Source organism: Salvelinus fontinalis, chromosome 6 (genome assembly GCF_029448725.1).
Source record: "Salvelinus fontinalis isolate EN_2023a chromosome 6, ASM2944872v1, whole genome shotgun sequence".
Taxonomy (NCBI): Eukaryota; Metazoa; Chordata; class Actinopteri; order Salmoniformes; family Salmonidae; genus Salvelinus; species Salvelinus fontinalis.
Genome location: NC_074670.1, coordinates 64,062,396 through 64,075,640, shown reverse-complemented (window position 1 = coordinate 64,075,640; position 13,245 = coordinate 64,062,396). Strand labels below are relative to the sequence as shown.

Below are 13,245 nucleotides of genomic sequence, written 5' to 3'. Positions count from 1 at the left end.
ATGTGGGAGAGACACAGATAGGGAGAAGTGAGAAGAACGCACGATCTTGAGGGATAGAGAGTAGTTGCTTCGTGAGGTATCTCTACCTGAAAATACATGATCTAAGTGATTGATAGTTGTATTTAGCAATCATAAAAAGTATGCATTATTTACTTTAAGGAACTACCAAAATAGTGATTTCATCAGACAGCATAGCCAGCAGCTCTATAGAGATGAGATGACTTGGAATGAAATAATAAAGTCTTCAAATAAAACAAATGTAATATACACAACAACTGAACTATTTTATTTAAGTAATTTGAATAAATTATGGTTAATAAGTGATAAGCAGTAATGTCAGTCACTACCATCATGGGACTTTTATTTATTGTTTTATTCTGTGCTGTTACAGCATTCAACCCACATAATGCATAGTGCATTTATTTATTTATTTTAATTATTGAAACTGAAATCCTTGATTACTTTTTAATAATTGAACCGAAACAACCTCCAAAAGCACTAATCACTCAGCACTAGTCTTTGATCAAAAGTAGTGCACTATATAGGGAATAGGGTGTCATTTGGAACGCAGCACCTCTCCTGAGGTGACCCCTTAGGAGATGTAGGGAGTGACAGCGATGAAGTGACCACTGGTATTATCTTGGGTCAAAATGGCCACCTCGGCAGGAAAAGACTAAAACAGCAGGCACTAAAACCTGCACCGTGGGCATGTTGTGGGGAGGATTCTGTATGTTTAGATAAGGTGCTAGGAGGAAACTAATAACAGGATGGAAAGTGGTGTTTGTGTGTGTATGTCTGTGTTTGAGTGTGTGAGAGACAGAGAGAGAGAGAAAGAAAGGAAGAAAAAAAGAAAGAGAGAGGGGAGGAGAGAGACAGAGAGCGAGAGAGACAGAGAGAAATAAAATGGGACAGATCTGTTTCTGTCTCTCTCCAGAGATCAGACAAAGCCAGTAAACAGAAAAGCATGTGTCTGTATGCATGTGTTTATTTAATATGAAACTGTTGTTCATTTACTCTCTAGTGCTGGTGTGAATGCAAATAGGATTACTTATCAGCCAGTATTCTATGTTATTCCCCTCACTATTTTATAAGAAAGATATTAGGTATTTTAACATTTTGAATGCACACTATCATTAGTCTGTATCCTTTTGTGTTTAGAAAGTACATATTCTCACTCATACGTTAAAACATCTATAGTCTGACCAAATATTTCACTGTGTATTAACATTACCTATATCCACATAGTTGTAGAGCAATGTAGAGCAAACAAGTGCCTCAAGCAATGTGGAGTCAAAGTAAAGTAGGAGAACCCCCATGGATTCTGAAGGCACTCAGATTTACACTACAGCCCTAAGGGTAAACAGACAGGAACAGTGTTAAAACACAAAGGCATTCCCAAGGAGACCTCTTTCTCTGTTGTTAAGTCCTTTGTGGTTGTGAATTCTATTTAGGTTGCTTATTTTGTACTGTGTGTGTGTGTGTGTGTGTGTGTGTGTGTGTGTGTGTGTGTGTGTGTGTGTGTGTGTGTGTGTGTGTGTGTGTGTGTGTGTGTGTGTGTGTGTGTGTGTGTGTGTGTGTGTGTGTAATTGAACGTGTCCTGTTTACATTCCAACACAAACGTACATTCAAATGGACACATGCGCACACAAAGAAGACAGATGTGCACAGATGTGTCGAATAGATCAAGGACTTACACACTCAAGCAGAGATCAAGCATGACATGCACACAAGTAAACTCAGCAAAAAAATAAATGTCCCTTCTTCAGAACCCTGTCTTTCAAAGATACTTCGTAAAAATCTAAATAACTTCACAGATCTTCATTGTAAAGAGCTTATACACTGTTTACCATGCTTGTTCAATGAACCATGAACAATTAATGAACATGCACATGTGGAACGGTCGTTAAGACACTAACAGCTTACAGATGGTAGGAAAATAAGTTCACAGTTATGAAAACTTAGGACACTAAGGACACTAAGAAAAACACCAAAAGAAAGATGCCCAGGGTCCCTGCTCATCTGCGTGAACGTGCCTTAGGCATGCTGTAAGGAGGCATGAGGACTGAAGATGTGACCAGGGCAATAAATTGCAATGTCTTCACTGTGAGATGCTTAAGACAACGCTACAGGGAGACAGGACGGACAGCTGATCGTCCTCGCAGTGGCAGACCACGTGTAACAACACCTGCACAGGATCGGTACATGCGAACATCACACCTGCAGGACAGGTACAGGATGGCAACAACAACTGCCCGAGTTACACCATGAACGCACAATCCCTGCCATCAGTGCTCAGACTGTCCGCAATAGGCTGAAAGAGGCTGGACTGAGGGCTTGTAGGCCTGTTGTAAGGCAGGTCCTCACCAGACATCACCGGCAACAACGTCGCCTATGGGCACAAATCCACCATCGCTGGACCAGACAGGACTGGCAAAAAGTGCTCTTCACTGACGAGTGGCGGTGTTGTCTCACCAGGGGTGATGGTCGGATTTGCGTTTATCGTCGAAGGAATGAGCGTTACACCGAGTCCTGTACTCTGGATCGGGATCGATTTGGAGGTGGAGGGTCCGTCATGGTCTGGGGCGGTGTGTCACAACATCATTGGACTGAGCTTGTTGTCATTTCAGGCAATCTCAACACTGTGAGTTACAGGGAAGACATCTTCCTCCCTCATGTGGTACCCTTCCTGCAGGCTCATCCTGACATGATCCTCCAGCATGACAATGCCACCAGCCATACTGCTCGTTCTGTGCGTGATTTCCTGCAAGACAGGAATGTCAGTGTTCTGCCATGGCCAGCGAAGAGCCCGGATCTCAATTCCATTGAGCACGTCTGGGACCTGTTGGATCGGAGGTTGAGGGCTAGGGCTAGGGCCATTCCCTCCAGAAATGTCTAGGAACTTGTAGGTGCCTTGGTGGAAGAGTGGGGTAACATCTCACAGCAAGAACTGGCAAATCTGGTACAGTCCATGAGGAGGAGATGCACTGCAGTACTTAATGCAGCTGGTGGCCACACCAGATACTGACTGTTACTTTTGATTTTGACCCCCTTTTGTTCAGGGACACATTATTCAATTTCTGTTAGTCACATGTCTGTGGAACCTGTTCAGTTTATGTCTCAGTTGTTGAATCATGTCATGGTCATACAAATATTTACACATGTTAAGTTTGCTGAAAATAAACACAGTTGACAGTGAGAGGACGTTTCTTTTTCTGCTGAGTTTATAACAAATACATCACACACTCACATTTGCACATGAACATGCAAACATTAAACACAGGTAGCAAACACACACACAATAACTAGTCATGTAAAAACACACACACACACACACACACACACACACACACACACACACACACACACACACACACACACACACACACACACACACACACACACACACACACACAATAACTAGTCATGTAAAAACACACACACACACACACACACAAACACTCCCTCTTCCACATCCTGAGCCCCCTGAGCCCAAATAGACAGGTCTCCATGGAAACACCATCCCATCATGCCACAGTACTTACAGGCGCTTGAGGTTGTCAGCCACGCTGTTGGCGTACTGTTGGTCCGTCTGCAAAACATGAGAAAACCCCCCCTGAATAAAACCAAATGTTCATGCCATTGTTGTGCCATTAACAGATAGTATGGCTACAGAAAGGTATTGACATAGTATACATTCTGCTACTATGTGCACTGCAATACTGTACACACATCATGTTTTGCCTAAAATAATGTTGCCTTTGTCAGCTACAATTTTCCCTGGATCCAATATAGAATACAATTCACTAAATACTTTTTTATCACAACAACAACGTTACAATAATTGCGCAACGGTTCAATAGTGTTCCAAGATGGCCACCGTGAGGCTTGTGGGCTGTTCCAGTTTCTTCCCAAGTGGAATCAGCCGCTTGATGGTGTAATTATCTGGCTCAGTATGAATCCAGCATCCAGAGCTGTGATGAGGTCAGGGAGAGGATAACATGTACACACATGTATTCATCCACCAGCCAGGTTTGAGCTGGGACTACTTCTGCTTGACTACTTTCATATAGATCCATAATCAAATCCCAAAACATTGTGCTTGTTCAAGAGAATATGCCTCAGCAAAGTAATGCACAGTAACATGATGCAATACCAACTAATATTGTATAACTAAGAGATAACGCCATCTTTCTTTGGCTGTTGCCCTGCCTAGTCATTCCAATCTGGAGGACCAACTCTAAAAATGTATCGGAAATGTATTGGTCATTGGTCACACAAATGATTACAAATTCCCTGACTATGAATCTCCATCCTGAAAGGTTTACGGGTAGAGAGAAGGATGGAGGGAGCATCGGAAGTGGAGAGACAGGCGCAAGAGATCAGATGGCCAACAGGAAACACCTGGGATCACTTTGACCGCATCCTCTGCTCAAATTAACCGTCAGAGAGAGGAATAGAGGGATGTAGGGAAGACATACTATCACAGTGAAAACAATATATCCTGTCACATTTGAATAAAACATTTTGTTCTGTTATTTTCAAACATTCTCTTGAAAAACAAGAGAAACCATATATTCCTTTTTCTGGTTTCCTATGTTAGCGGAAATGGTTTTGGGCCTTTGAGCAGACAGACAGTCTTGCCCAATTCCAAATCAATCCCTAAACCCTAGCCCTAGGTACTTTGTGTAGATCTGAAAATATTTTAAATAGGTATGAGGAATATACTGTGAAAATTCCATCTAGCCTATGGGACGGCCCTATGAAACTAAAACCTTTCCAATCATTTCAAATCTATATGAAATGTGTAGGGGTGGACTGTAGGGTATAGAGGCCGAATGGGACATTTGAAACCGTGATTGTAAACAGTGTGCACTAGCCTGAATGGTTTCATAGAGCTAGTCGACCAGGAAGGATAAAAGGAGGGAGGGAGAGAAAGGGGGATTTGTTTAAGCATTACTTAATCTCCCATGTCAAAGACGAAGCAAGGACTAGGGAAAGAGGGGGAGAAGTGTGTGTGTGTGTGTGTGTGTGTGTGTGTGTGTGTGTGTGTGTGTGTGTGTGTGTGTGTGTGTGTGTGTGTGTGTGTGTGTGTGTGTGTGTGTGTGAGTGAGTGAGTGAGTGAGGGAGGGAGAGAGAGAGAGAGAGAGAGAGAGAGAGAGAGAGAGAGAAGTTGACAGAGAAAAAAGCCGAAACACCTGACTGTTGTCATCTCTCCAAGATGCTGGCATGTGCTATATTGGGCTCTGTACAACACCAGACCCCCCATTCCTGAGCTGTGAGACACTCCATTGGTGGATTATACAATGGGTGGGTCTAATCCTGAATGGTGATTGGTTAAAAGCGCATTCCAGCCGGTGTCTATTCCACAAGTTACCACCGGCTAAATCTTTGACCTTAAAATGCCCATTTACTTTATTCCATCTGACTGCGCAATCCACTGTCTCATCAGCCCAGGCAGTGAAGTTATAAACTTGATCTCCACTATAAAAAGCATCTAAACATTATCTCACATTACTTTTAGACTAACATTTAGTTTTCAACAGCGGTGATTTGTTTAAACCTTGCTGTCTGTCTAGCCGACATTTGAAACATTGTTTCAATATTCAAATTCGATCTCCAACTATCCCATAGTAATGAACGTGTAGGGGTCGGGAGTCGGGACGAGAGAGAGAGAGACAGGCAGTGTTTCTCAGCCACTCAAGAATCAGCTGGCATAATGTTTATGGATATATACAAAGAAATGTCAGTTGAAAAAAGGTTAAACAAAGTGCAGCTACTTTGCAGCCTTTCCCCCCCAAAGGTGCGTACTCCCGGCCGCAAACCTGAACCTATAGGGGAGGGTCCGGGTGGGCATCTATCCTCGGTGGCGGCTCCGGTTTGGGACGTTGCCTCCGCTCCCTACACTGATCCCTCCGCTTCTGTGATACCGGACCGTGGATTGTCGCCAGAGACTCCGGACCGTGAATCGTCGCCGGAGGAACCGGACCGTGGATCATCGCCGGAGGCTCCGAACTGGGAACTGTCGCCGGAGGCTCCGGACTGGGGAGCGTCGCCGGAGGCTCCGGACTGGGGACCGTCGCCGGATGCTCCGGACAGGGGACCGTCGCCGGAGGCTACGGACCGGGGACCGTCGCTGCAGGCTCCTTGCCATGGATCGTCAATACAGGCTCCGGGCCACGGATCGTCACTGGAGGCTTCGTGCCCTGGATTACCACTACAGGCTCCGGGCCATGGATCATCACTGGAGGCTTCGTGCCTTGGATCATCACTGGAGGCTCCGGGCCATGGATCATCACTGGAGGCTTCGTGCCATGGATTATCACTGGAGGCTTCGTGCCATGGATCATCACTGGAGGCTTCGTGCCTTGGATCATCACTGGAGGCTCCGGGCCATGGATCATCACTGGAGGCTTCGTGCCATGGATTATCACTGGAGGCTTCGTGCCATGGATCATTACTGGAGGCTTCGAACCATGGATAATCACTGGAGGCTTCGTACTTGGAGCCGAAACAGGTCTCACCGGACTGAGGAGACGTACTGGAAGCCTGGCTGGATACCCACTTTAGCTCGGTGAGTGTGGAGAGCTGGCACGGGACGCACTGGGCTATGAAGGCGCACTGGAGGCATAGTGCATAGAGCCGGCGCAGGATATGCTGGATCGTGGAGGCGCACTGGAGGTCTGGAGCATAGAGCTGGCACAACGCATCCTGGCTGAATCCCCCCTGTAGCACGGCAAATGTGGGGAGCTGGCACAGGACGCACTGGGTTGTGCTGGCGAACTGAAGGTATGGTGCGCAGAACCAGATAACACGGTGCTTGACCGGTCACTCGCTCCCCACGGTAAGCACGGGGAGTTGGCTCAGGTCTGAACCCTCACTCTGCCAATGTCCCTGTGTGCCACCCCCCCAAAATAATTTGGGGGCTGCCTCTCGTGCTTGCTTTGTTGGTTTAACTCCTCATAACGTCGCCGTTCCGCTTTCGCTGCCTCCATCTGCTCCTTAGGACGGCGATACTCCCCGGCCCTTGTCCAGGGTCCTGCTCCATCCAGGATTTCCTCCCAGGTCCAGTCCTCCTGACCACGCTGCTTGGTCCGTTGGTGGTGGGATCTTTTGTAACGTCCGTCGTTCGAATAAGACCAAGGTGCAGCGTGGTAGGCGTACATTTTCTTTATTAAAATGTTCCACCAAAAAAACAATAAACAACTCAACGAACGAAAAGCTTAGGAGTGCAACCCATGCAACAAACAAAGACAAGATCCCACACCTGAAAGTGGGATAAAGGGCTGCCTAAGTATGATCCCCAATCAGAGACACGATAGACAGCTGCCTCTGATTGAGAACCATCAGCCAACCATCAGCCACTCGGCCAACAAAGAAATATAAACATAGATTTCCCATAGATTTCCCACCCTAGTCACACCCTGACCTACCAAGTAGAGAATTTAAAGGATCTCTAAGGTCAGGGCGTGACACTCCGATTATTCATTGAGGCTCCATTCACTAACACTGGTTGTCAAGGGCAATGTAAGACATTCTCTGGTCGTTAGTTCTATTCGTGTTGACTGCCATGTAAAGCAAAACTACCCAAGCATGGTTGATAGTTCCAGAACTTTGCAGGTTGCTATGGCAGACAAAAATGATTGCAATGGAGGCTCTTACCCCTCTTGCTAGCTAGCCAACTATACAGCTAACACAATCACTTCTGACTGAAGCTGGAAAGACAGAAAACTAGCTGCGTTTTGTTTGACCTGTTTTTATATTGATATTTCTTTGTATATATGCATAAAAATTATGCTGATGAATGATTTCAACTAGCTGAGAAAAGCTGCCTGTCTGTCTTGTCCCGACAGGCTCATTACTATGGGACAGCTTGAGATCAAATTTGCTTTTTACAGTGGAGATCAAGTTTATAAATTGCATGGCTGGGCAGATGAGACAGTAGATCTGTGGTGGTGGTAGTGGTGGTGGTGGTAGTAGTAGTAGTAGTAGAAGTACGTTGTTAGGTAATGACGTAAACCATGGCACTTTTTATTAACGTGGCCATGTGTATGTTGTCGAGTATACCATGGGCAGGATAGACAATGGGAATTCCAAACCAAATGTTGTATAATTAAGCAATAAGGCCCGGGGGGGTGTGGTATACAGCCTGGATACAGCCGTGTTATATTGGCCATATACCACAAACCTCGGAGGTGCTTTATTGATATTATACACTGGTTACTAAGTAATTTTGTGTCATACCCATGGTATATGGTCTGATATACTTTACCAGGGCTTTCAGTCAATCAGCATTCAGGGCTCGAACAACCCTGTTTAAAATGTGCAACAGTCAAGTAGAATCCTATCTAGTACAGTGATGTAGGTACTAGCTAACCAGAGGACCAAGGCCATACAGTAGTAGCCCAACTCATGGTTTACAACTCTTTCTCTAAACCTGTGCTGCAACATGCAGTCAGCAAGTTCAACTAACCCACCGCAAGACAATGGAACAAAATGGTATGCATTATATTTGTTTAGTTCTGTGTTTTATTACTGTAGTTTAGCAAATGCAACTGCTTAGAATATTCATATGGTCACACACTGACAGCAGGGGAGAGCAATACACTGGGAAGGGCACGCACGCACGCACGCACGCACGCACGCACGCACGCACGCACGCACACACACACACACACACACACACACACACACACACACACACACACACACACACACACACTCATCCATCACAACAGGGCTCCTTCTAGTAATGTGTCTTAAACAACCCTTTTACATGATTAGGGTTTCTTCACAATGAACTCCAGTGAACACATAGGCATATCTGTGAGGCTAGCCTGGTCGCTATCGCTAATTACCTTAGCATCGGTCATATGGGAATGATAGCTTTAGGGTTATAGGAGTTAGCGATGATTAGTGTCTAGACTATTAGGGGATCAAGAGGGGATGTGTGTGTGGTAGTGGCAGTAGCCTGGGGTAGCGTCACTCATTAGCTCTTCAGATCCCTGTCCTTTATAGATACATACAGACACATAATGAACGCGTGCGCATGCAGTCAAACATCCACGCACACATTGGCTTGGAATGGGTGGATTTCTCAATTCCCTTCTCAGGCCGTTGTATTGGGCAGTTCAGTAGTGACAAACGTCTCAGTCCCTGGAGCAAAAACTTTACATGACATCAATAAGCTTCTGCCAAACATTTTAAACCAGCATCAGTAAATTGAGTCTATCATAGTTCAAGTGGGATTCAATGACATTATGAAGTGCAGCTCAGAACAGCTGAAGATGGAATTTAAAGAACGGATTGGGTCACTACTTGACACCAACAAGCGCCCCACAATATCTGTCCCTCTGTCCTCTCTAAATCGTGGCATTGAACGGTTCAGCAGACTTTGAGCCCTCCATAACTGGCTACAAGACTATTGCAGCTCTATGGGTGTCATATTTATTGACAATTTTGATACCTTCTGGAAACAAAGCTCGTATTATAAGGACGATGGGATCCACCCAAATCATTTGGGTTCCTGGATCCTTTCACAGCATTGTAAGGCTGCGTTGAGACAATGACTTATCAATGACCCAAGCCCAGCTCATTTAATCCCTACCATTGTGTCACTGAGTTGTCGCAAATGTACATTCAGCAAATGTACATTATCCCAGGGGCATTGGAAGACACAATGTAAGTAACCTAATTTATGTCCCTCTTACTGCCCTGAATGCCTCTGCTGATCCTACAGCTATTGCTTGCAGTAATCATGTGCCTATGAACCAGAGTGATACTGTTAGCAGTGAGGCGGTGTGCCCTAGTAGGAAGTCCACTGTGTGCAGCTCACCCTGAACTAACATCAATAACATGAGCTTGTCTACCTTCCCAGTAAAGCAATAAAAACAATTAAGCATCCCAGAAAAGTGCTCAAAATAGTCTACGTTAACATATGTAGCTTAAGAAACAATGTTCATGAAATCAGTCATTTGCTAGTGACAGATGATATTCATATTCTGACTATCTCTGAAACTTAGATAACACCTTTGATGATACAGTGGTAGCAATACATGGTTATAAGATCTACAGAAGGACAGAAATGCCACAGGTGGTCGTTTATATTCAGAACCACATTCCTGTAAAGCTTAGAGAGGATCTCATGTTAAATACTGTTGAAGTAATATAGCTACAGGTTGATCTGTCTGAGCTAAAGCCCATTCTGGTGGGAAGCTGCTATAGACCACCAAGTGCTAACAGTCAGTATCTGGATAACATGTGTGAAATGCTGATAATGTTTGTGATATCAACAGAGAGGTATATTTTCTGGGTGATTTAAATATTGACTGGCTTTCATTAGGCTGCCAACTCAAGAGAAAGCTTCAAACTGTAACTAGTGCTTTCAACCTGGTTCAGGTTATCAGTGAACCTACCAGGGTAGTTACAAACAGCACAGGAATGAAATCATCAACATGTATTAACCACATATTTACTAATGCTGCAGAAATTTGCTTTAAACCATTGGATGTAGTGATCACAATATAGTAGCCATATCTAGGATAACCAAAGTTCCAAAGGTTGGCCCTAATATAGTGTATAAGAGGTCATACAATACGTTTTGTAGTGATTCCTGTGTTGTTGATATTTGCTGAATATTTGAATGGTCTGTGGTGTGTAATGAGGAGCAACCAGACGCTGCACTTGAGACATTTATGAAATTGCTTATCTCAGTTACTAATAAACATGCACCCAGTTACCCTGGATTGTAAACAGTATTGTTTAAAACATATTTATACAACAGTAGCTAAGAAGGGGAGAAGTTTGTCCATAATAAATTGCTGCTCTGCCTTCGTAACAGCACTATCAACAAGGCAGGTCCTACAGGCCCTAGTTTTGTCGCACCTGGACTATTGTTCAGTCGTGTGGTAAGGTGCAACAAAGAGGGACTTAGGAAAATTGCAATTGGCTCAGAACAGGGCAGCACGGCTGAGGCCAAAAGTTTTGAGAATGACACAAATATTAATTTTCACAAAGTCTGCTGCCTCAGTTTGTATGATGGCAATTTGCATATACTCCAGAATGTTATGAAGAGTGATCAGATGAATTGCAATTAATTGCAAAGTTTCTCTTTGCCATGCAAATGAACTGAATCCCCAAAAAACATTTCCACTGCATGTCAGCCCTGCCACAAAAGGACCATCTGACATCATGTCAGTGATTCTCTCGTTAACACAGGTGTGAGTGTTGACGAGGACAAGGCTGGAGATCACTCTGTCATGCTGATTGAGTTCGAATAACAGACTGGAAGCTTCAAAAGGAGGGTGGTGCTTGGAATCATTGTTCTTCCTCTGTCAACCATGGTTACCTGCAAGGAAACACATGCCTTCATCATTGACTTGCACAAAAAGGGCTTCACAGGCAAGGATATTTCTGCCAGTAAGATTGCACCTAAATCAACCATTTATTGGATCATCAAGAACTTTAAGGAGAGCGGTTCAATTGTTGTGAAGAAGGATTCAGGGCGCCCAAGAAAGTCCAGCAAGCGCCAGAACCGTCTCCTAAAGTTGATTCAGCTGCGGGATCGGGGCACCACCAGTACAGAGCTTGCTCAGGAATGGCAGCAGGCAGGTGTGAGTGCATCTGCACGCACAGTGAGGCGAAAACATTTGGAGGATGGCCTGGTGTCAAGAAGGGCAGCAAAGAAGCCACTTCTCTCCAGGAAAAACATCAGGGACAGACTAATATTCTGCAAAAGGTACAGGGATTGGACTGTTGAGGACTGGGGTAAAGTATTTTTCTCTGATGAATCCCTTTTCTGATTGTTTGGGGCATCTGGAAAAAAGCTTGTCCGGAGAAGACAAGGTGAGCGCTACCATCAGTCCTGTGTCATGCCAACAGTAAAGCATCCTGAAACCATTCATGTGTGGGGTTGCTTCTCAGCCAAGGGAGTGGGCTCACTCACAATTTTTCCTAAGAACACAGCCATGAATAAAGAATGGTACCAACACATCCTCCGAGAGCAACTTCTCCCAACCATCCAGGAACAGTTTGGTGACGAACAATGCTTTTTCCAGCATGTTGGAGCACCTTGCCATAAGGCAAAAGTGGTAACTAAGTGGCTCGGGGAACAAAACATTGATATTTTGGGTCCATGGCCAGGAAACTCCCCAGATCTTAATCACATTGAGTTATTGTGGTCAATCCTCAAGAGGAGGGTGGACAAACAAAAACCCACAAATTCTGACAAACTCCAAGCATTGATTATGCAAGAATGGGCTGCCATCAGACAGGATGTGGCCCAGAAGTTAATGACAGTATGCCAGGGCAGATTGCAGAGGTCTTGAAAAAGAAGGGTCAACACTGCAAATATTGACTCTTTGCATCAACTTCATGTAATTGTCAATAAAAAAGATTTGACACTTATGAAATGCTTGTAATTGTACTTCAGTATTCCATAGTAACATCTGACAAAAATATCTAAAGACACTGAAGCAGCAAACTTTGTGAAAATTTATATTTGTGTCATTCTCAAAACTTTTGGCTACGACTGTACACAGAAATTAATAATATGCTAACATTAATAATGAGCATGTCATTCTCTCCTGGCTCACAGTGTAGAAGAGATTGACTTCATCACTACTTGTATTTGTGAGAAGTATTGACATGTTGAATGCACCGAGCTGTCTGGCACACAGCTCGGACACCCATGCATACCTCACAAGACATGCCACCAGAGGTCTCTTCGTCTCACCAGAGGTCTCTTCACAGTCCCCCATGGAACTCTATACACATCAAGTAACTCATGCAAGCAGTAAAATTTGATTTAAAAAACAGATAAAAATACACCTTATGGAACAGCGGGGAATGTGAAGCAACACAAACGTAGTCACAGACACATGCATACACACACACGATAACATACACACTATACACACACGTACACATGGATTTGTGTTGTAGATATGTGGTAGTAGAGTAGGGGCCTGAGGGCACACACTTTATCTGTTGTTAAATCTGTTGTGAATGTATTGTGATGTTTCTAAAATTGTATAACTGTCTTCATTTTGCTGGACCCCAGGAAGAATAGCTCCCTTGGCAGCAGCTAACGGGGATCCTTAATAAATACATGTGGAAATACACTCACACACACACACACACACACACACACACACACACACACACACACACACACACACACACACACACACACACACACACACACACACACACACACACACACACACACACACACACACACACACACAC

General features: G+C 44.4%; 1 protein-coding gene across 2 annotated transcripts in view; it reads right to left on the bottom strand.

Moving 5' to 3' along the window:
* The window catches only part of LOC129858288 (alpha-1,3-mannosyl-glycoprotein 4-beta-N-acetylglucosaminyltransferase B), a 180,465-nt gene that overhangs the window by 77,903 nt on the left and 89,317 nt on the right, over window positions 1-13,245 (bottom strand). For both annotated transcript variants that reach the window (XM_055927419.1, XM_055927420.1), the window contains exon 5: window positions 3,543-3,589. In XM_055927419.1, the coding sequence (XP_055783394.1) occupies window positions 3,543-3,589 (47 nt within the window). The remainder of the gene's footprint in view (window positions 1-3,542; window positions 3,590-13,245) is intronic.